Source organism: Gobio gobio (genome assembly GCF_949357685.1).
Source record: "Gobio gobio genome assembly, chromosome: 2".
NCBI classification, from domain to species: domain Eukaryota; kingdom Metazoa; phylum Chordata; class Actinopteri; order Cypriniformes; family Gobionidae; genus Gobio; species Gobio gobio.
In genome coordinates, this window is record NC_137098.1 from 47,016,742 (window position 1) to 47,042,249 (window position 25,508).

A 25,508-nucleotide genomic window follows, 5' to 3' on the forward strand; every position below is an offset into this window, starting at 1 on the left:
CCTTCGTCCATCCAAGGACGTTAAGTAAGGTAGTGATTGGTACTCACGTCACCGCTGACGTTGTGATTTTGGATCACACGTCACTTATGGTGTGGTTATGAGTACATCAGATGACCACCTTCCCCCTCTCTTAGTTTGGACACTAGTCAAGGTCTTTTACCTTGGCTCTATGAGAAAACTCCAAACGGGAGGCTGTTCAATCATTTTAAATTGAATGTAAAGTGGGGAGAGTTGGTCAGCTGATTTATCTGAAAGATTGGTGAGATTTCTAACTTGTAGAGCCTTTTCTGTATTATCAGCACAAGTAAGACACAATTGTAATAAAATAGATTTTATTAACAAAAGATAAACAAGAATAGCTAACACAACTACTAAATGAATACAATGAATGATAAAGGAATAAAGTGCATAAGATACATAAAATACATGTGATTAAGTTGAGTGTGGCTCTGGAAGAGTTGCGTTATCTTATGGAAAGATAAACTGTTGTTTCGCTGAAACTAAGGTGAAGAACCTTATTATGCATCAAACAAATAAACGAAAGATTATTTGTTATTAACTAGCATCAGTTAAATTAACTCTAATGTAAATTAGAAAATCATATACTGATAATATACAACAATGCCAAGGTTTCTGGAAAGAGGTTTGGTTAAGTGATATTTACGTTCCACTTGGTTGAGTAAGCAGTCCGATGGAGGTGACTTCTTCCACTGGTTGTGCTGGGTGACAATGCAGTGGGAAAGGAGCTGGAATCCGTTTCAACAGTCTTGAACACGAAGATCTGTGGGATGCTGATCTCCTGGAGCACCAAAGGGTCCTAAATCTGGAACACGCAGATGAGGCCCTGAAGTAGGTGCAGAAGGTCCTTAATCTGGAACACGCAGACGAAAGAACCTCGAAGTGAAGGTTTGCTCTCCTGAGCTTAACCTTGTTGCAAATGTCTCTGTGTGTCTTCTGACTCTGTGGGTCAGACACTCAGGACTTGGTCAATCCTCTATTGTCTCTCTGGCATGGAGACTCTGGACGTGCTGTAGTCGTCTCGCTGGACTAAAACTCTGAACGTAGTGGTTGTTAATGTCTCTTTCCTCACAGGCTGGAGGCTCAGAACGTGGTCGTATCTGTTGCTGCCTCAGCAGCTGTAGACTCAGATCCTCAGATCTTTTGTTGTCTCTCCGGATGAACCAGAGGCTCAGAACTTGGTTGCTCTGTCACAGTCTCATCCTTGCTGGTGAGACTCAGAACTTGTTGAACTGTTACAGTCTCATCCTTGCTGGTGAGTCTCAGAACTTGTTGCTCTGTCACAATCTCTCTCAAGGAGAAATTCAGAACTTGGTGAACTGTTTCAGTCTCATCCTTGCTGGACAGACTCAGAACAAGGTGTGTCTGTTGAAAGGGTACCTTTATCCTTTTCCGAATAGGAGGAGATTGCAATTTGGCGCTTCTCCCTTCCAGTGTTGCGATTGGCTGCTGGCATCAGAGGGGGCACACAGTGAGACTCACCCTCCTTTCTCCTGTGGAACTCATTTGCATACTGTACACAGTTAGAAGTCTTTAAAGTGTCTTTAAAGTTTACCAATGCATTTCTCACTTTCCAAACCACCATCAGAATACCCTTGGCAATATTCTAAAAAAATAGAAACCAAACATGATGGGAAAAGATTTAACTGTTAATTCGTTTGTTCATCAACAGCTGATTCTGTGTAAGATGTTGGATTACAAATAGCTGTCACTGAGAATACTTATTTCTCTGAATAAGTTTGAAATGGATGTGTAGTTAACATCAGTCTTAAGGTTTCCAAACATAGTTATGACTGGATTTGGATAGATCATTTTGGTCTTTCTTTCACCCACTACTGCTGAGGTCCTGTGGATTTTTAATGGCAGTCATAGACCAGGACATTAGGGATGTGGGTGAAGGGCAGGTACTGCATTTGGGCCAATGAGATGTCTTGTCCTTCCTGGGCTTGGTACAAGAGCTGATCTTTTTGGCCTCTAAGAGGTGTCTGGATGTTGTCATAGCATCTTATCTGATGGCGTTGGGCAGTTTGTTTGTCTCAGTCTACCAAGATCCAATCAAAATGTAGCAAACCTTTGTCCACTGTTATGGACAGAGAGTGGCCCGGCCATAAACTGGGCCCTGGAATGTGCTGTCCACTACAGTCCATACATTAACGAACCACTATCCATTAAAACATCATGATTCCACACTGTAAAAAATCCAACTCACAAAAATGTAGACTAATGATTTTAGTTAACTGGACAATTAAATGCAAAAAAGTTGGCTTAACCAGTGAAAATCATTTATTTCAACAATCGTTGGACCAACCTAGTATTAATTGTAAATTCGATTTGTAAATGCAAGTTAACAAGCATTCAAGTTGCAACAAGTTAACAATGCATTCTGGGTGCACCATGCAAAACTCATCCATGGCTCCCAGAATGCATTGCTGCATGAAGCATGTCACCATTGTTGAGATTCATAGGCTGATTCTTGTTGTCTGTGGGAATCTCGCAAGAGATGAAAAAGTGCTTAGTGTATAATCAGTTTTAAACCGTATTCTTTTCTGATTAAAACTGTTTTGCCTCTTTTCTAGAATCACAATAAAACAAAGTTAATAGTATATTGCTCATATTAAACTCAGTCATAAAATCGGTGAAATTAGTCACAATGATTGTATTCTTATTATCGAATCAGCATCTGATTGTGTTTTCTCTTGCTTTTCTTGCCATAGCAAACTGTTACAGCAGCCAGATAAACACTAACATTAAAAAGTCATCAAACTGCCCAACTAAAGAAACACTGATCACCATGACGGTGACATGAAAAAAAAACTATTCTCAACACAAAATCAAAAAACGATAAAAACTCAATCAGCTGAACAAAAGAACTTAAATTGGGAGACATGTGACCTTACTCAGTTAATTGAGTTAAGTGAACTACTTTGTTTAAAAGTCGAGTAAACAAAAAAACAAAAAAAAGCTGTGCAGCAAGTTGCCTTATTTTTTTAGGTTATGTCAACTTTTAATATCTTACAGTGCAGAAAAAAATGGGGCACAAATATGATTTCAGTGTATATCATGATTTTATGATTTTTGTTGCATTTTAGTTTAGAGTAGAGTTTGATTATTTGAAGATAATTATTATTTTAAAAAAATCATTAAAATGTACTTTTTAAATTAATTACATTCAAAGTCATCCTGAGGCCCCCTTGAAAGTTTGCCCGGCCTCCTGGTTGAGAACCACCGGGTTATGTTGACATGTTGCTACCTACTACTACTAGTGTAATGATTGATAATCCCTACCACAAAAACATACACTGACAATACAAACACTAAAGTGGAGTGACACAAAAGTCCCATTGCTTTTGGACTAAATATCAGCCAATCAGATTCAAGGACTGACACTAACTGTTATGCAATATTCATTGTTTCTTGTAAAGTGTTTCCCATTAACTTCAAATATGCCTCAACTTCTGAATGAGGAAATGTTATAATAACAAGCAATTGCTTGTTCCCAGGGGGAAAAGTAGAGAGAGAGAGAGAGAGATATCATTCAAGCCAAGAATCATATTTTTAGCCACAACAATAGTTCATACTAAAACTTTTTTTTTTGGAGTCCAGGAAAATAAGCCAAGCAAAAACAGACCTTCAATGTATTGTGGTGAGATTTCTGTAGATTTCAGGCTACTGTCTGGGTGCCACCCCATTCATACAGTAGTAGCCTACATACCTCTCTACTCCCTCTCTGGGCCGCATGCCAGTGTATCCAAGTGGCACTGGACCACCAATTGTACCACTGAGCTTTTTGTCATATGCCTATGTGCCACTCCTGAGTCTCGGTAACCATGGTGACATGCTGACTGTGCCAAGCATACATTTGGTGCCCTTTACAATGACAGAAGAGCAGGGCAGTAACTGGGCAGAGCAGTTATTTACAACACCATCATATTTGGGGATTGGCTCTGCTGGTTCACTCTAAATATACACGATGGATCATCTTGTCCAGGTGGGAAAAACTGGAAGTGAGGCATTTATTATTGAATAATATTAAAAGCTGTTATTCATTCATTTATTTTCATTTAAAAGCGCAATCCATGTGCTCATTTTTTGCAGTGCACCCAGAACCCTCGGCAGCATTGACCAAATCAGTTGAAAAGTCTCCCCTAGTACATTTTGTATAAAACCTGTGATGCTATATGCACTGCAAAAAGGGTCATCATTTATTACATTTTTTTTTTCAAATGGAACACTTTTCTACAGCTTTTTTTAAATTTCATGTTTCATCCCTTATTTTGAGCCTTTCACACTGAAAAAATACTGTATTGATTTTCTCATTCAGATGTGTAGCTGAACAGTTCAATGATGAATACATACAGGAATAAAACACTTTTAAAATGCCAAGGCTTAAAATGCATTACATGTATCATTTCAAGGATGAAAAGTTAACCATATTCATTCACTGAATCACGCAATGAACAGCATGACTCGGATTCACATCAACCTTAGGGCACTTCCTCTGATTTGCTTTCTTTTGCATCTTTTAGTGAGACAAGACCTAAAATGCTCTGTATTGGTTTAACAAATACATACTTTTATGCGATCAGCAAAACTGATAAACTGATGTCCCCCAGGCCTCTGAGGGAGCTTTCATTCATACCAGGCAGTTTATAACCCTAAACTAGGTTTATGACCCCAAATTAACTCATTTGAGCGGATGTTCGAGATGTGTAAGCAGTATATTTGTGTTTTTGGGTGTTTCTTTATGTCTGTAACAAGTGCATTTAATCGTTCTTTTTTTTCGTTTTCTTTTTTGAAGCAAAAGCAGCCCACCCTAAAAACAACAAGCACACAATCACTCCATTATGCCATGACAAAAGTGCCTTTGATGTGGTGGAACAGCACAAGAGCACAGAGAGGCAGGAGATATTTACTGAGTGAACACACTCTGCTTACAGGAGCAGTGCTGTTTGGAGAGACAGCAGCTGCAGGAGGGACGTCCCCGTTGTTTGATCTGTTTCGGTCCCTCTGGGGTTTGGATACGGTTACCCCCAGGAAGCCCATCGGTTTGCAGTTGGGACTTGGAAGAGATAAAATATCTCAGCCCATTCTAAACATGATTTGCCCAAGGCAGAATTCACATACGCATACACTATGAAATATTAAAGTCTGTACCATAAAACATACTTCCATGGGTAATGAATAAATGCTTACATAATCTCCCATGCTTTTCTCTAATCTGTTCTGTAAATACACAAGGCTGGACGCTTTCCTTGAAATTTTGCCATCTGGTGTATGATAACCTTTTTACCTTGAATCTTTCTGTTTTTGTTTTTAGTTTTGTGATTTGTGAAGAGTATAAACCTTCTCTTCTTTCAGTTGGATGGATGGATGGATGGATGGATGGATGGATGGATGGATGGATGGATGGATAGATAGATAGATAGATAGATAGATAGATAGATAGATAGATAGATAGATAGATAGATAGATAGATAGATAGATAGATAGATAGATAGATAGATAGATAGATAGATAGATAGATAGATAGATAGATAGATAGATAGATAGATATAGATAGATAGATAGATAGAATTGACTCAATTTGCATACAGTAGAGTCGACTATACATTAAAATAAATGTACATATAAACGTCCGAAGAAGAATAAACATTCAGAAACATTCACTTTCACAAAACAGTGAAAAAGAGAGTGGATACACACTGTCTGTTGTTTACCTTGGTTCTGTGCCCTATGATTCTATGGCTGAGCTGACCCTAGTTAGCTGTTTGTTTTCAGAGACAGTAGGGGTCCCGTGCACATGGCTGTCTCAGTGGCCAGGCGGAGTGGGATCCTCAGCCTGTAGGAGCACATGACACAGATGCACATGTGATCTCTCGCCCCTCAGACACCAGGAGAGAAGAATTCTCTCTCAGCCCATTTGAAGGTCATGGCAGAGGGTCCTGCAACCCCAACTGTGTGTGTTGCAAACTATAGTGAATCTATTACTTGCATATCAATGAACAAGTGAATGTTATTGGCCTATTCTATTCTGTTGTGAATTATAGTGACACATGAATTTTTCTTTGCAATGATGAGTTTACAAATGATGAATGCTATTCCAAATATAACACGTCTGACTTTACACATTTGGGAGTACCAGCGTATCAACACATCATTTTAAGGGTGTCTTTTCTCATTGATACAAGCGAAATACGAAGCTAAATAAATCAATGCATTTTGCATTGTTGTGTCGTGTATTTGGCGCAGCGCGTTCGGAGAAACTAGCGTACAGCCGTGTACACGGAAAGGGGGTGTGTGAGGATACTGGCAGCGTTTCATGCAGCTCCAGTGGACACCTAAAGCGGGACTCACTGGTGTGTGTGTGTGTGTAAAGAGAGCTCACACACTTTACATTTGGACACAACATGGCGATGAGGCGCCGAGAGACACGACGACTCTTCCCCGACTAACACAACCACGTTATGTTATAGGTAGGGGAAAGCGCGACAGGCACATACGTGAAATTACGCGAAACTAATTAAACCCGAAGAGATTATTCCCCGAATTCCATTATATACATGTAGCTTGTCGCGGTCATATAAAGCACAGTGCTTTACCCCGCTGCTGGAAATCAAACGCTGTACATGGCGGTGGAGAATATCTGGTTCTTCTGTCTACTTTCTCTGGGTTACTGTGGATTATCCTTGCAAGGTAATACAAGATACATCTAATACCCGATGTTTTCCCAGGCAATGTCTTTTAAAACGCGTGTGTGTCTGGTAGCCTATAACAATGTATTTCTTTGTATCTGTCAGAATATGCGAGTATGGGAGAAATCGTGCACCTTGCTTGTTGCAGCGTTGTGGAGCTTTTACTTTTTCCACGTTTTCCTTTACGCAAACAGGCAGCCAACGCTGAAGTATATTTATTTTTGGATTAAACTTTTTTGTTACATTCAAACTTCACTTTTGTAAACAATATTGTGCGCTCAATATAAAGTAATGGGTTGGTTAATTTGACGTAATGGTGAAGCATGTTTAAACGAAATTGTCAATAAAACAAATAGCCTAGATGAAGAAGAAAGGCAATGTTTGCTCCGAGGTGCGGGTCGGGGGGCTCTTGTTTTGGAATTTACAGGTTTATAGTCTTCATTATCATAGCAAAGTACATCTGGTTAAAGAAATGTTGACATTTAAAGGGGGTTTGTTTGAATCCCTTATTTGGAATTATTTAGAAGTCCCCTGATGGACTAGGCTAGTCCACGTACTTAAACGTTGCAACCTAAAAACTCATGTTAATATCAACTCATATTTTAACTAATATTTACCCTGGGTGTCCTTGAGTTGAATATATGGAACTGATTAGTTCAAATGGCCCTTTGTTGAAGCAGCATGTTTGTCTTGAAATGAATGAAGCTGTAGAAAAAAGCTTGAAACTACAGTAATTAAATTGTCTTAATTCCTCAAATGAACTAAATTGTTATAGACTTGTAATCTTGAGTAAATAAATGTACATATGTAACCGTTCAAACGACTAAGCTTAAACAAAAGAAAACAAGTAGGTTGTTCTGTTTGTTGTTTGTAAACGACTAAAGTGCCTTTCACACACTGGATGACAGGGAGTTGGACAGGTCAGGTAGATGAGACGGAAGTCTGCTTTTTTAATGCTTCATATTGTCTTTTAAGAGTCTTTACACTTTTTTTCTGTGCACTACAGCTTAAAGCATAATATATATATTCTGCAACATGTTTTCCCACATTCACTAAGTTGCCAAAACGGCAACACATGAAAATAAACAGGTACTTTGTAGCTTATGGCGCCTTTGTCGCCCACTAGGGGGACTGGGCCAAAATACCCCCACCCCCCAAAATTGACCCCCCCTGAAAGGCATTGTGCAATTCGCACCCTTTTTAAAGTGAGAGAGATGGTGACTTGGGTGAGCGGAAAATTACTGGCACGAGCCTGTTATGATTTTCATCTTTCTAGCTTGTTCTTACATTGAAATCAAATAATCCTTTGATTTATTAATATAAATAAGGCGTTGATGCTTTGTGTGTAGAGCACCCATACTTTTCTGTAATTTTATGCCATATCGCATTGGATGGCATGGAATGAAATTGGAGAGATGAAAGGCAGAGTGTTGTTATGGCTCGTGAGGGGTAAGCGCTATTCAGTGCTGGAGCTTCGGGCAGGAATCAGCGACTTGAATTCAGTCACAGGCGCTGGAAGAAAAAGGGGTGGGGAGTGGTCAGGGCGACTTATCCAAAGACTATACACCTTATTTACATAACAAAGAGCAGCACTGAAACACATGGGCACCTCTTGGCATCCAGTGATACCCTTGTCCGCTGGGAAGTATAAACGGCAACCACAGCGGTCAAAACACTGTGTCATCTTTGAGCTCTGTTAACGATTTTAGTGCCAGCGCTGTAGTGGATAGATTATTTACAGCGGGGCGGGACCTACTAGTGATCAATTGCATTAAAAATGCTTGCGCTAGACCGCTGTGCAGACCTGCTGTAGGGTGGCTCTGTTTTCATTAAAGTAGCCCTACTACTTTTATTTATTTCTTTAGTTTTTTTTTTAATTGTAGGCCTATATTATTTATTTGTTTGTTATTAGAAAATTCTAAATACTACTTTGATATTCTTCCAGAATTGTTGTGACAGATTTTTTTAAAACATTAATCTTAAAGGTAGGGTAGGCAATTTCGGAGAGGCAATAGCAAGCTTTGAAAGAAAAATCCCACCCTGCCTTCTGAAAACACATGAATGCACACAGCCAGAGCAGAGTCTGCAAAGTGACCGGACATTGTTAAAAGACCTCATGTCTCAAGCACACAACATTACAATAATAAAGAACGTAAACAACTTACAGAGCACCAGGGGCGTAGCCACCCACTATGATGAATAGGCCCCACAATATTTGTTAAATAACAGTTGTTTAAATAATTTTAACATAATTACAAAATAATTATAACATCTTAAATACTAAAATAAATAAAATGTGTTTTTTATTTATTTTACAGTATGTGTTTTTTGCATATGCTTGATGAGTTTGATTGACAGTTGTGTTAGGCAATTAGGTGTCAGGCTGTCTCATGCATGTCGCGCCTGTGAGTTCATGAAGTGTGTTTGCTTAGCCTATAATTTGCAGTTGTGTGATAGTTAACAGCAGCGATGCAAAATTCTATAACAAGAACTTTTAAAAACTCGCATTGACGTGGTAGAGAACCCATCCATCAGCCCGCAAGTAACAGTAAGGCTTTTCAATTCCAAGCGCAGGTTCATTCTGTAAAGGCAGGAACACAACGTCAGGAACTGTCAGTAGTGATAGTGTAGGGGTTAGGTACCTGAGGTTCGAATCTGCCTTTTGCCGAACTCGCTCTACTTCCTTTTCCCCTTTCCCATCACATATCAGATCAGATCAGATCAGAAAGGCGTTTATTTTCAATAAAAATTAAGAAAATATTTGAAAAGTGGAAATAAAGTGTCTAACGTGTATTGTAACCGCTGCTCATGTTTTGTATGTGGACATGTTGTAGCTACAGTTTTGGGTTTTGTTGACAGTGACTCTTACTGGTGTTCGTGACTGAGACGTGGTAGTTTTACAAGGTGTGTTCTATGATTTATTTTTTCAATAGGATCAAAGAAAATAAGATTGAAATGACCTGAATATTTAGTCTGTCCGTTATTTTACCTGTAAGCATAGGCGTAATTTGCGGGTGGGACATGTATGTGACAAGAACTGACAAAATGTAAAAAATGTGTACCTTGAATGCAATGTAAGTCGCTTTGGATAAAAGCGTCTGCCAAATACATAAATGTAGAAATGTATGGCCCCACCACTGCACAATCTCCACCCCCCCCTTCTCTCACTTGCTTGATTGATTTCCGGGCTATTGTATATCATTTGCTAGACCTGTAGATTACACTTTGCTAGTTCATGAAGTAACAACTTGTTCCCTCTGTTGGCTACTGAGGGTTATTTTTGCTCCTATGTGCCAGTATTTAAGATAATAATATTATTTCCTCATAACAATAGAGTAGAGACCCTTAGGGATGCCTTTTCCTTGGAAAAATTCTGGTTAGTATTATAACACTGTTCTTCAAGAGATTGCCGTTACATTATTAAATTTTTGCGATAAGTATTACTGTCCCTATTGGTTTGTGCTAGATAAGGATATAAAATAGACAGAAACAATTAAATATCCAATATAGGCCATATACCTTTCTTTGCCCCAGTATATAAATAAACTTTTAATGTTCATCATATTAAGGACTTTTCTTCCCTCCAGTCTGTAGAGGGTTCAGACAAGGGCGTATGCACAGCTGTTAAAGACGTGCATCCCATCTCGCATCCGAATGCTTTATCTTCCATGGCATTCACAAAATGAAATGCAACCCAATCTGCCCAATATCCCTTTAGAGCAAGATATGCTGAAGCTCATGTTGGGAGTGTCGGTCACATGTCGGCCACCCCCCAAAACTAAAATCCTATAATCCTTCCTGATGAGAAAAAAAAATCATTGAGAATTTCAGAGAGGTGTAAATCCAGTTCGTGAAATCCAACTAGTGATCTCTAACTAAGTTATTTGAGGAAATTTGGGTGAAGACTTTTCAGATTTTCTGAAAGACTCTCAATCAACTATTATTAAACACACCTGAGTTATGGTTCTTCGGGGGTTCACTTGAAAGTTACAGGTTTGTTATTGTGTTGTTGGAATGAAAATCGGCTGAAATGCTAACTTGAGCATCTGTGGTTTATCATAACAATAGAAATCAGAGATGTTTTGAGACTTCTATTATGGACAGGCTGTGCAGAGGAGTGCGGTATTTTGACAGGTGTCACCGCAAGAGATGCTGTACTTTGAGACGGTAGAAGGAGTGGTTGACTAGATCTCCTTGTCTGAGGGTTCAGGTTGATCTTTCCGGTGACTTCGAAAGTCATGAACATAACATCCCTATTTCTTCACTGCAACTATTCCCTCCTGTCCACTAAGATTTGTGCCCACAATTTCAGGCTGGGTTTCCCTGAGGCTGTGTGCCTGGTTTACAAAGAGGAAGAGGAATGTTGTTATATGTATGTGTGTTGTTGAGGTGAAGCGATGCTGGAAAATCGTGAAGGTAATTTGGGGTGATCTATTCCTCTCTTTTTTTGCATAAACAGAGCACTCTGCTTTTCACATAAAAATATCTGTGAACTCTTGGTGACTAGATGAGGAGTGGTGATGCACTGATGCACTTAGGAGGCTGCACTCCTCCACTTTAAAAATCCAGCTTATGTTTGCTTTCTCATCTCATATTGTGTTGTTGTCTAACATTCCAGTGTTCTCCTAGAAATTCATGTACAGCTGTCTGCTTTTTTTAAAGACCCCCCCTCCTTCAAAAAAAGATAGAAGCAGCGTAGAGGCCAGAGGGCATGTTTTACAGGGTCTGTCACATGGTCTCACAGGCATGCGGATCCAAAACCCGTGACTCAGAGTTGCAGTGTGTGCTCTGTCCTGGGGGGCTCACCATGTTTTGATCACCACATCAGTGCAACAGCCTGTCCTGCAGAAAGAAAAGAGTTACGGCAGGCTCACACATACTCTGTCTGCAGCTCGTATTTTTTTCGGTGCCCTTGTAAACAGATTAGAGCGTTCACACTGCACGTGGATGCGACCCGGCAATGCGTTCCAGGTGCGTTGCGTCTGCAGCAATGCAGCGATCGTTCACGCACGAGTCTATTTTGGCTGTGCTGCACGCGCTGACTTAAAGTGACAAAACTAAAAGAGAATCGCATTGCTGATAAAACATTTTCTGTATTTATTTTTAGATTTGAAATAAAAATAATGGTAACACTTTACAATAAAGTTGTATTAGTTAACATTAGTTAATGCATTAGTTAACATTAACTAACCATGAACAACACCTCTGTTCAGCATTAGTTCATCTTTGTTAACGTTAGTTCATAAAAATCCAGCTGTTCATGGTTTGTTCATGTTAGTTCACACTGCATTAACTAATGTTAGCAAGATTTTAATAATGCATTATTAAATGTTGAAATTAACACTAACAAAGATAAATAAATGCTTTATAAGAGCAGTTCATTATTAGTTCATGTTAACTAATGTTGTTAACTAATGAACCTTATTGTAAAGTGTTACCAAAATGATGAATAAATGTTGTGTTTGTGGTACACATCTGTGTATCTGTTGCGCACTGCAAATGCTTCATATGTGAAAGCACAATGCCTAGTGCGTCTGCATCGCATAAGTACTGCAGACGGAGTATGTGTGAGCCTGGCGTTACTCTTTTGTGCTCTATCACATTTATTTTCAGCTTCATCACTAGATCTGCTGTGTAATCTTTCTCTAGTACTGCTGCAGCACTTCTGCCATTACCTCCATTAAAGCATCCCTTCATGACCTCATTTTCCCTCTTCTTTAACAGCTCTTAATATTGTTTAATGCCCCTGAGAGGGATGAAGGGATTTTCAATAATTGCACAAACTGTGGACTGAAGCAGATGCTTCTGAAGTCACGGTAGTTACAGTAGCATACAGTATATAGAGGCATTTATTTATATTTTCTCAGTTTTGTCTGTGATCCTTAAGTTGAAGATATTGTTCAAAGAGAATGATTAAAATGGATGATGGGTAGTGGATAAATGTCTTACTGGTTAAAACCTCTAGGGATGCAGTGATATTGAAATTCTGGCTGGCTGATTGTTTGGATGTTATGGCCGATAATTGATAAATGGTGAATATCATGAACACAGCAACTCACTTGAATATGTCCTATGAGTGTGTGTCATGAGCTCTTAAATCTTTCATCATTTATCATTATCCTTTTAAATGATCTAAATCTTAAAATATGCAGAAATAATTAAATATGAATGATCAGCTGATGAATATTCATTATTAACTGATAAATAAATAAAATACATATTTCATATGAGTATGTGAACTGCTATTGAAATAAATTACTTTAATAAATTACTGTTTTGTAGATGCAGCTTGGTGTTAGTGCGAATGCCCTTTAAAGTCAGCATGAAATTGCTATCGTCTTTCATTCCCTGTTGTGATGTATATCAAAGTGAAACGGCTTCTTGAACGAGAAGGAAATGATACTGCTCCATTGGGCTGTGATTATGGGGCGTTTCAACTGAACCAGGAAAGAAAATGCCTCAGCACTCAACTGGATAGACCAACAACCAATCAGAGCAACAGAGTAAGTGACGTATGTTGAGCGACGCATAGTTGTCAACAGAACTCAACTGCACGCACGCTGAAAGAAGTAGAAGAGGAAGAAGAGTGTAAACTATCTTTGCCGGTGTTGTAAGAAGAATTTAAAGGGATAGTTCACCCAAAAACGAAAATTTGATGTTTTTCTGCTTACCCCTAAGGCATCCAAGATGTAGGTGTCTTCGTTTCTTCAGTAGAACACAAATGAAAATTTTTACTCCAACCGTTGCTGTGTGTCACTCATATAATGCTTTGTCAATGGGGTCGAATTCTATTAGAGTAAAACAAAACAAAAGACACATTGATGTCTTAAGACGCGAAACGATCGGTTTCTGAGAGAAACCGAACGGTATTTATGCAATTAATTTCACCTCATATCAGACGAATACTTCAGCTCTCCAGACTTACATCACTTCCTGTCAGTGAGGTCAAATAGCAGCCGGGTCATAGATATATACATAGATTCCTCATGGGTGTCTGCGTGGATCGCTCGAATGAGGAATCTACGTATACATATCTATGACCCGGCTGCTATGACCTCACTGACAGAAAGTGATGTAAGTCTGGAGAGCTGAAGTATTCGTCTGATATGAGGTGAAATAAATTGCATAAATACCATTCGGTTTCTCTCAGAAACCGATCGTTTCGTGTCTTAAGACATCAATGTGTGGTCACGAGCCGCGGGGTTTAATTTGAAGTTGTCGGTCCATGTTTTTTTTACTCTAATAGAATTAGACCCCATTGACAAGCATTATATGAGTGACACACAGCAACGGTTGGAGTTAAAAATCTTCATTTGTGTTCTACTGAAGAAACGAAGACACCTACATCTTGGATGCCTTAGGGGTAAGCAGAAAAACATCAAATTTTCGTTTTTGGGTGAACTATCAATTTAAGGATACACTGAGTACTTACAAACACGACAGGGCCATCGGGAGCACCGGGAGTTTTCAATGTGGAAATGTGGGCCGGAATTTTCCCACGCGGCCCACTTGAGGGAAAAACTCGAATCAATAGGCCTATTTCACAATATGGCGGCCGAGACCGTAAGTAGGGAAACGGGACTGCCGGTCGAGCCACCGCCCACTACTATCGCAATTCATAATTTAATTTACTGAGAATGGATTGTTTTCTCGCAGTCATTACATTAATTTATTTGCCTATAAAGTAAAAATAGTCGATGTTGTCTGTTTTGTTGACCTTTTTTCGGGAAATGCTTATCATTTACATTAATGAATGACTGGCACACTTATTTAGGTTATAATTGGTCTTTTGCAATGCACATGGCAATAATTTAGATTAATAATTTTGAATTTTTTTTTCATTTTTTTTTTTCACATTTTGAAATCTTTTCCATAGTGATGTTTAATATCACTAAAGTCCAATATCTACCATAAAATCAGTCCATATAAAGCAATACTATGGTCTAGAAGACTTAGTGTGTAGTGCAGAATGTGGACTATTTTATGGTGCCTTTCTAGTGGTTATAGTATTTGTCCTTTCAGGAGCTTGACATCTGTCATTTTATGGAATAAAGCTCCAATTGTTTAACAATTATATTGGTCCTGGAGTTTTATTTATTTATTTATTTATGAGAAATACATCACATTAGAATGATTTCTGAAGGATCATGTGACACTGAAGACTGGAGTAGTGATGCTGAAAATTTAGCTTTGATCACATGAATAAAATACATTTTAAAATATATTCACAACAGCTATTAGAAATTGTATCCATATTTCTCAATATTGTGTTTTTACTGTATTTTTAATCAAATAAATTTAGCCTTCTCCTTTCAAAAACATTCCAAAAAAGTCTTAATTATTTCAAACTGTTGATTGCTAGTGTGTAAAATAATGCATGTGAACTAACTAGCATATTATAGCCTGCGCTGACAAGCGTTTTAAACCACTGAGACTAATCAGGCAAAATAGATTACATTCTGCACTACATACTAAGTCTGCTAGACCATAGCATTGCTTTATATGGACTGATTTTATTTTAGGTATTGGACTTTAGTAATATTAAACATCATGGAAAAGATTTCAAAATGTGTAAAAAAATAAATATATATTTTTTTATTAATCTAAATTATTTATTACTTGCCATGTGCAGAAGACCAATTATAACCTAAAGAAGTGTGCCAGTCATTCATTAATGTTAATGATAAGCATTTCAATAAAAAATAGCATTTATATTTCTGTATAAATAGCATCTATATTTTTATGTTAGTAAGTGGTGTTTAAAATTGCTCTGTGCATAATGAGCTGGTGTGTTTATGGTGAGATGTGTTGTGGACCGCTTTGTGCCAGAAAGTCCAGGTCTCACTTTTTTGCCCCAGTCCGCCCCTGAACATGATCATCATTTTCGAGAGAAATAGTAAAGGTGAATGCATACACGAACAAGTTCTCAGTTTAGCATTAGAATGAATTCAACACAAGTGCTCTTTGGTGACGTGGATGGTTACGTTACTTTTGATCATCTTTCCATCATCGTATAAAGCCCACCCTGGCAATTTGATTGGTCCGAACAGCTAGCTGGTTTGAGCGTAGTTGCTCCACAACGGTAGCCTGATAAGCCAGACCCACATCAAGATGTTGGGTCTAGGAACTCACCATTGGCAGGGCTCAATCCGAGGGGCGGGATAAACGGTTGTCTTTCAAATTCCCTCTGCACGCAATAGGATAGCGCTACAACCAACCAGAGCAACGAAGAAGGTGAAGCAGAGCTAGTGAAAAGCTGTCTCGAGTCGTTACGGAGTGTGGGGGTGAAGTTAGGATAGAATATGCCACCGCTACGTTTACATTACACCTCCACTGTCATTTTGCTTTTTATAGAAATAAAAACAATTTAATTGAGGTGGATAACGGTCGCTTCAATTCCATCAGCTCATCCAACACGAGCTGAGCATGTACATAGTGCGCTGCACTGATCACTAATCGACGAGAAGTCTGACAGGGCCGTGGCGGAGGATTCAACAGTAGCGTCAGACAAATGTCTTATCTTTTAAAATGTGCGTTCAGCACCACCGCTCTCTATTCACAGAGTACACACGAAAGTAAAAGTAAACCCGAGCACGCATTCAAACATGATTTCAATACGTTACTGCTCTTTGAAAGTGACTCCCTGAGGCATACAAATATCACCCAATATGAAAACTATCTTAGGCTGGGCTGTGTAGTTGTAAACATCTCTTAGCTCTGTATCATGCTTGAAGAAAAATGTGAAAAAAAAAATGGAAAGGAGTTCAGTTAGGAGGACAAAAGTTGTAGAAGCTCATAAATCATGTGCAGTTCTAAGGTCTGAAGAGACAATCATACAGGAAAGAAGCCAGTCAGTTGAGTTTGTGGCAAAACCTTTTACAGTGCTTGAGTATTGTTGTCTTTTACTGCATATGATAATTAATACTCGGAAAGTAGAACTGAAATGATATTCATTACACGATGATGAGTTAAAACATTTAAAATGTACCTGCAAACAATTTTCCTAGTCATGTATTTCGTCATTGAGGATTTCTTAAAAATACTGTGTAAAAATCTTGTCTCGTTCTGGTGAGCTAAGGATCTCGTCACACCCCTAGCACATGTTCATAATTTATTATAAATACTGCAACATTCCATAGATATTTTGATTTCATGGTGACCTGAGGTCATGAAGCCCTCCCTTCAAGTTTCTGCTTTTGTTTCTTGTATGTTGTCTTGTTTTCTGTTAGTTATGGTTTACTGTGTATGTATTTGCTCTATTGTACCTTAACTTTGACAGTAAGGCAGTTGATTCAGGTTGATTAATATTATTTAAACTTTTTTTTTTCTTTGATTGTGTGTAGGAGGTTGTTTCAAGCCTCCTTGTATTTTGCATTTGACTGGTTTGTTGGTCAGTGGTGAGGTGAATCATTTTCAGGAGAAGGAAATGTGGGTCATACAAGGAAGTTATTCATTATCCTACTTCCTGTCAGTCTTTACAAAGGTCTGTCACAGGTTGTTGACCCTAGGAAAGGTTGACAAATCTCTTCAATGATCTCTTTTAAGTAGTGAGACCTGAAATTGATTCAGTTGTTGTTAGAGAAAAAAAAAGTTACATCAATGTATTTGACTACCTGCAATAAGTCCATTGAGAACCCCCAAACTGATCTATGGGTCATGTATATGAAGCTGCTAGTGCTTAGTTCTCTGTGTTCTGTGTTGCAATGGCTATTTGAGTTTAACATTTGTACACATGGACTCCAGGGATACTGTGACCTGAATAACAGCTGTCAAAATCTATCAGCATGTGGCTTGACCAGGGATAGAACCTCAGATGGGTCAAAGAGAGATGAAAAGAAGGACAAAGGGAGGTACTGGATGGGTCGGGAGAATGGACATGTTTAGTGAGTAACTGGAATAATTAGTATTACTCATTTGAATGATCATTAAAGTGATTGCTTGTCTGTCTTAAAGAGAAATTTAATTCTGTCATCAATTACTTGCCACCATGTTGTGCCAAACCTGTATGACACTTTTTCTGCTGAACCCAAAAGAAAATATTTTCTTTGAACCAGACATATCTTTTTTTGTTGTTGCACAGAAGAAAGAGCATTATACCAATTTGAAACAACATGAGGATAAATAAATTATGACAGAATTTTCATATTTCATATTTGAACTATCCCTTTAAAGTGTTCTCATACTAGCAAGTGAGAGAGCCAGTATAGTTATGTGAGAGCAGGGTTTTTATTTATTTATTTCATGTCCACACTATATAGTCAAACTTCAATGCATCACTGAATTCCCCCCTTATGGTTGATAATTGACTTATTTGCTTACATACAAACTGCCAAGAACATTCAAGCCCTGCCAAGGGCCTCTTAGCCAAGAGCCTGAAGAATATTTTTTAACATAAAGTTGAACTTTTATTAATGGTTTCTACTGTTCATAATCACATTTGATCCAGTTCCCTTGGTTTTATTGGACAGCATGGTGTTAAGCATAGCCAGAAAAGTTTCCCTCACAGTGATCAACATCCACAGTGCTTTTTTTTAGCAACTCACCAGCTCCTACTTGAGTGTCTGCAGCTTATGCATAGAGCTCTTTAAACTTAGACTACTTAGCCTAGAAATCTAGACGCACCATAGCGGCAGCAAATCTAATGCCACAAGTGTAGTCTAGCAACTCTCGGTAGACCTGCGAGCTGGAAAAAACAAACTCTGGTCAGGCCAATCACATCGTATAAAGAGTCGGTGGGCGGGCTTAACATAATGACGGCACGTCACGGCAGAGTTGCGGTGGTTCCACGTGCGACCGCGTGCTACTTGTAAACAAAGAAGCTGGCTAACGGCGGTCTTTCGAATCGGCTTTGGCCACGACTCTAGAAGACTTGGAGTTAAGCTTTTCTTTGAGAAAATAACAAAACGGCACTGAAGTCATTCAAAAGAAAGGAAGACGTGTTCGGAGTTTTGCCGACCGCATACGGCTAAAGTTTAATCCATCAACTGGCTCCACTTCACGTTGCTCTCTGGTTGGTTGTAGCGCTATCCAATTGCGTGCAGAGGGAATTTGAAAGACAACCGTTTGTCCCGCCCCTCGGATTGAGCCCTGTCAATGGTGAGTTCCCAGACCCAACATCTTGATGTGGGTCTGGCTTGTCAGGCTATAGACTACTATCACACCAACCAGAATGACCACCATCTTTAATCAACAAGTATCCCATTCTCAACCCTTTTGTATCCTAATATATAACTGTCCATACTGTGCCAGTATCTTTTTTGTTGCATAAGTTTACACACTCACGCATGCACGCACGCACGCACACACACACACACAAAACAGCTTCAAGGCCATGTGTACTGGGATTTACAGCTATTCTCAATGTTTATCCAGTCTGTAAACGTTGGTGTTTGTAGCCATTGAAAAGAAGTCATGATCCATTGGGGTTTTTCTATACTCAATTACATTTGCTGAAGCAGAGAAGAGGATCATCACTGCTGTTTAGTAATTCAATGGGTGGACATTAGTTCTCTGAATGAATCTTGAGAAAGATATGATGACATTATAAAACACAGGTGTGTCATCAGTCATCATTCTCAGACTGTGAGATAAATGACAAAATGTGGCAGTACGTTTATATTATGAATATTATGTTAAATACTATTCTGAATTCATTCTGTTGTGTGTTTATTGAATAATCGCTTGAGAAAATGTATAGTGGCATGTTCATGTATGCATCGTGCATGTGTGAGAGATTGTGTGAAGCAGGGTCTATTCCTCATGACGCTGGTTGGGTAAACAGTCATACGATCGCATTCCTTCCATTCCGTGCTGCTGTCCACTTGGTCACGTGACCACACAGGAGGGCTCATAGTGGGGTGGGGAGGCATGCCTTAGGAAGGGGAGCCATTTATCACTAAGGACGATTCAGATTGTGGATGCAGGCTCCCACATTTACAAGGGTGTATTTTTTTTCTTCAAAGCAGACGTATTAAACATGTCAGATACTGACTGTTATAGAATTCTCTACACACAAAGAGGCTGTGAAGATAATTAACAAGAGCAGATTCATAAAAGGTTTATAACCTTGCCGGTTCACCAGGTATTTGGCTCTCGGTACATGATTTTATGTTTTTCAGCTTGGCAAATAGCTGTCTGTCCTAGTGTCTTTGTTTTTCCTGAATTTCCTTTTTAAAATGTTGTCAAAAGACTGCAGTAATTCCCTTGTCAAAATAAAAATAAATTCACAGGGGAGAAAGAGTAACTGTAAATGTGTCAAAGACTCCAACTGAGCTTTTTAAATTCCTGGTTTTAATTTTGACTGTTATGTGTGAATAAATGTGGTCTTTAACCAGACCTTTGCCTAATTGACCCCATTATTATAGTGTTGTAGACTGGGAGACCCTCTTGAAAGTCTATAAAAAGACACTACTGTTATTTTGAGGATAAGCAGTAGTGAGCACACAACAGGAAAGCAGACATTTCAAGCCAACTCAAAAATGCTTTATTGATATGAAAAGGTATAGTGTATTGCCAAAGCATTTGCAAGATCTGCAAAGAATAAAAATCATACACATAAATTCTGTACACTATAGGCCTACAGTGGTCACAAAAAGTATTTGGACACTTAAGTCACCATGGAGATGGTGGCCCAGTGGGTTAAACCACTGAACTGATCTGCAGAAGGTTGCTGGTTCGATCCCAGTGGTCACCACCAGTGTGTCCTTGAGCAAGGCACTTTACTCCACGTTGCTCCAGGGGGATTGTCCCTGTAATAAGTAAGTCGCTTTGGATAAAAGCGTCTGCCAAATGCATAAATGTAATGTAAATGTAAGTCACACCTAAAATTTGTGAATGAATGCCATATCCATTATATAACTTTATACTACTTCTAATTATCAAACCAATAGTCATTTTCTTTTAAAGAAAGACAGTACAAGCACAATTCAAGAAAACCACAAGAAAACAAAAAGGTTGATTCGTCTTAAATGATAAAATATTCAAAACAGAGACAAGTATTTTGACATTTTCTGGTTGTCAAATGAGTTTAACATGCTTATATGTTGGACTACTGTACATATGTGAGTTAATTGTGTGGACTGTGGGAGGAAACTACTTCATATCCATTAAAAATGACCTTGCTAGCTCTAGGTCTGTCATTTGTTTGCAGATGCGACTTGGTTTAATTCATCTTAAATTTTTCTTGTTTGTCTATTTAAATGACAGCCTTCAGTGTTCACATAGTGTTTCACATATTTTTGTATAGCATTCCTGTGGCTCATGCAGTGGAGGATGTCGCCAATGCAATGTAGTAAAGCCAATGTCCAGTGTTCAATTCCCAAGAAATGCATGTCATGAACTGGTCAATTATCTTGAATACATTGCAATGATGTGTAAATGTCCATGTTCTTAGTGCATCTGCTGCAACATCTTACTTTTCAATGAGACTCAGTGGTCAGTTGTCCCTTTTTTTTAGTTATAATATATCTCATACTATTGCCTAGTTGTACCTGTCTCATGCTCTGCTCCTTTGCTTTTGATCTAGCTGTACTGAGTTCCCCTAAGCAGAATTCCCAAAATTTTATATGCAGAGATAGATAACATCAATACATATCATGCTAGAACTTTTGTGTGTGTGTCTGTGGTTTACAGATAAAGAGGTAGAGCTGAAGCTTCCGTAACTGCCCTGACTGTTACTTCTTATCATACAGATAGCACCTGTGACAATGGAAATGCTTCTGCTATTGAGTATAGATGTGGATGTCAGTTTTCACTTTGCCATTTAGGTTTTTTTTTCTTTCTTCAGACAGACTAAGAGTGTTTACTTGCACTTTCAAGGTTCTATTTCAGACAGACTAAGGCAATCATTTGTTTTTGTTTGTTTTGTTAATGTGTTTGTGTGTACACTACTGTTTTTTTTTTGTGGTCAGTAAGATTTTTGAATGTTTTTGAAAGAAGCCTCTGATGCTCATCAATTGCATTTATTTGATCACAAATGCAATAAAACAGTGATATTGTGAAATATTCTATTTTAATCTATTTTAACATGTAATTTATTCTTATGATGGCAAAGTTGCATTTAGAATCCTTCGGTCTTCAGTGTTATGTAATGCCTCAGAAATCATCTAATATGCTAATTTTGGTGGGCAAGAAACCACATTTTCTTTGATTTGATAAAAAGCTCAAAAGAAAAACATTTGAAATAAATAATATAAATGTCTTTACTGTCACCTTTGATCAAGTTAATGCTTACTTGCCGAATAAAAGTCTTAATTTCTCAAATAAAAAAACATCTTTCTGACCCTAAACCATTGAATGGTAAATGTGTATGAGTGGTAACTATGGACATCATGGTGTACTGCTTTTTGAGGCCAGTTGCAACGGTTCACATGGCAGTGGCACAGCTGCAGGATGTGCAAAGTCTAGCGAGTGAGTCATTCTCCGTTCATGGTCTGAGGATTTAACATGTCCATTCCAAAGGAACTTGTTTTGGCCATGGATGCTAGAACTGCCACAAGAGAAACGATGGTTTCACTTTTTTGTACATAAAAATTTAGCAAGAGATTTGATGCTTGAGACATGAATTATTTATCTTTAAGTCGAGCTGTTTCAGCGCAGACCACTGAATGGGACTGCACTCTTGCACAACTGCTCTTGAAGCACTGTTTAACACCCTGTTAGGCTGTGAGAATTGGCTGTCAACTTGGGAAGCCGTGACCTCTTGAATAACATCAGCTCATTCCGCTCATCAGGACTTGCTCAACAAGCAATTTAAAAGTCCTTATCATCATCCTCATCTTGAATGCAGTGAGATTTGCTTGGCGTCCTGTAATTGTTTGCACATCTCCCTAGAGCTCTGTGGCTATTTGTTGGTGTATTGTAATCTCTTCTGTAATATTCCTTAGAGGCTTTCCTTCATTTGGCCTAGAACCGGGACGCCACATTAGTTCGGTAAAGAGATCAGAATACTAAATCCTAAAGCTCTGCTGATAGGATGTGCACCTAGATAGATTCAGTTGCAATGTATGCTGGGTTTTGTTGATGAACCCCTCCTGCTATAGAGATGTCAACGAATACACAAGTTAGATTTAAGTGCTCACAGGGCCGGGTATTGACTAATTACATTTTTCTGACTAACAAGTTTATGGTCATTTAATGGCTTTTCTGAGGTAAATGTAACATTGTGACATTGTTTACAAGCTGTTTTATTGACGTCTTTCCACAGTTGACACACCGATTGAACAATTATTGATTTATTATATGGATTTCAGTAAGTTGTATATTTCAGCATACTTTCTGATGTTCATTAATGTTTATTTTGTGTTGTAAAGTGGAGGAGATGATCAGTTCTCGTGCACTCCGTCCTGCTGCTTTGCTTGAACTCAGATGCAACAGCAATATGTCATGCCACATTGAAGAGCACCAAAGCAGTATTTATGGTTTGAATTTCATAATAAAATGGATAGAATTTGAAATCTGAGACTTTGTTTCATATCCAAAGTCGCTTTTTTGTGATTTATTGGAGGGGAGGCATGCTACAAAGTTCTGTTCATTCATCAGCTGAAAACAGACAAGACTGATTCTTGGGATTTGAGAATCAATATTGGTTCATAAAAATGAGAATCGATTAAAATCCAGAACCTTTTACCCAGCTCTACTTGAGGGTGTTGTTTGAACTGTCAATGGATGCTCTTCAGATTTCTGGGGTTCTGGGTAAGTCGTCATAGTTGGGTAAACTTCTATAGTGGTGAACAGAAACAACAAATATAATTTTTGCATTGCCATTTGATCAGTGTTTCTATGACTTTCCAAAAGAGAAAACGAACATAAGGAGAAATCCCTCAGCTGTTGTAATAGAAACACTCACAATGCAGCATTAACACGTTTTTTCTATAATTTAATGGCAAGGTAATAAAGCACAAATAGTGTTCTAAATGTACATTACATTTTTAAAAATCTTTATATATAACATCCATTCCTGGGTCCTGAGGGTACTACCATCTTCAGTATCTCTTCCGGTCTGTCAGTATTCCTCACATGCTTCAAGAGCACTGAACTCAGTAATCAAGTGCTATGAGCGGCGTGTCAAACCCACTCCTTCCTGCCAGACACCTTGTTCCCGTTTGGTTGCTTACTAGCCAAACATATCAACAAAACCGTTACAATCCACTGCAGTCACATTCCTGTCACTACTAACAGCCTGCTATTATTTTGTTATTGTGTTGTTGCTTGCACACCTATCAATTTGCTGATTTATTTATTGTCACTTTAGAAACAAATTACACAACTTTCACTGAATTGTCACTGTCTGCTTTGAATTACTCCTACTTTAATCTCTTAGGCATACATTTTTAATTAAATACATTGTCTGAGGAACAAAAACACACACAGCATCTTATTTGTGACAGATGACTTTATATCTTTAAAAAAATTGAAATTAGAGATGCATGGTAGTCGATAATTATTTTCATTATATGATCAATATTCAAATTCTAGATGATTTTATATAAATACATTTAAAAGAAATCACTAAACTAAAAATATTTTTTTTTAATTCATCAAGTGAATTTAGGCATCACAATATTGTAATGTACAGTATGAAAAAAAAAATATATTTTTAGATTTACTAAGCAATTGTCAGTTCAAAACTAATAGTTCAAAATTTGAATGATAGTCTATAATGATAGTCTATAATGTCAAAATTCTATATGATTTTATCTAAAAAATTAAAATAAAACACTAAACTAAAACCATTTCTTAATTTATCAAGTGAATGTAGGCATCACAATTTTATAATTTACAATATGAAAAAATAGATATTCATTTTTAGATTATCTACAGTATTTCCTTCTAATAAACTAATTTGTTTTTCCAAATGTTTTTCTTTCTCATCAACATTTTCTTCTTTTTTTCTGCTGGCATAAGCAATACATTTTCCCCTGGTATTCTATTTAGCACCCCAGACTTTTGCTGATTTCTGAGTTGGCCTAATGTTAAAGGGTTAGTTCACCCAAAAATGAAAATTCTGTCATTAATTACTTACCCTCATGTCGTTCGACACCCGTCAGACCTCCGTTCATCTTCGGAACAGAAATTAAGATATTTTAGTTGAAATCTGATTGCTCTGAAAGTCCTCCATTGGCACAATGGCACTCTACACTCTCAAGACCCTTAAAAGGTACTAAAGACGTCGTTACAAAGTCCATGTCACTACAGTGGTTCTAAAATAACTTTATGAATCTGCGACAATAGTTTTTGTGCGCAAAAAAACCCTAAATAACGACTTACATAGTGATGACGATTTCAAAACAAAGCATCATGAAGCTTCGAAGCGTTATGAATCACTGAGTCGATTCAGCGGTTTGAATCGCCAAATTTCAGCAGTTTGGCGGTTTGACACGCGATCCGAATCATCAGCTCAGCGATTCACAAAGTTATTTTAGAACCACTGTAGTGAGATGGACTTTGTAACGACGTCTTTAGTACCTTTTAAGGGTCTTGAGAGTGTAGAGTACCATTGTGCCAATGGAGGACTTTCAGAGCAATCAGATTTCAACTAAAATATCTTAATTTCTGTTCCGAAGATGAACGGAATTCTGACGGGTGTCGAACGACATGAGGGTAAGTAATTAATGACAGAATTTTCATTTTTGGGTGAACTAACCCTTTAAGTTAAAAAATATCTATCTTTATGCAGTGGTTTGAAAAGATCTCGTGACTGTTTGAAAAGAATGTAAACTCTTTTTCTCCTAACCCCGACAGTCTGTTGTCTTCCTTAAGCATGAACAGTCTGTCTTGGATTTCACCCATTGTCCCCTC

General features: G+C 38.1%; 1 protein-coding gene across 2 annotated transcripts in view; it reads left to right on the forward strand.

The window, feature by feature from the left end:
- Window positions 1-6,298: 6,298 nt before the first annotated feature.
- Window positions 6,299-25,508, forward strand: part of igdcc4 (immunoglobulin superfamily, DCC subclass, member 4) — a 93,036-nt gene continuing 73,826 nt past the window's right edge. The window contains exon 1 of one of the 2 annotated variants that reach the window (XM_079811005.1): window positions 6,299-6,711. In XM_079811005.1, the coding sequence (XP_079667131.1) occupies window positions 6,645-6,711 (67 nt within the window). In that variant the 5' untranslated portion in view covers window positions 6,299-6,644. The remainder of the gene's footprint in view (window positions 6,712-25,508) is intronic. The other variant, XM_079811004.1, reaches the window with a different exon arrangement.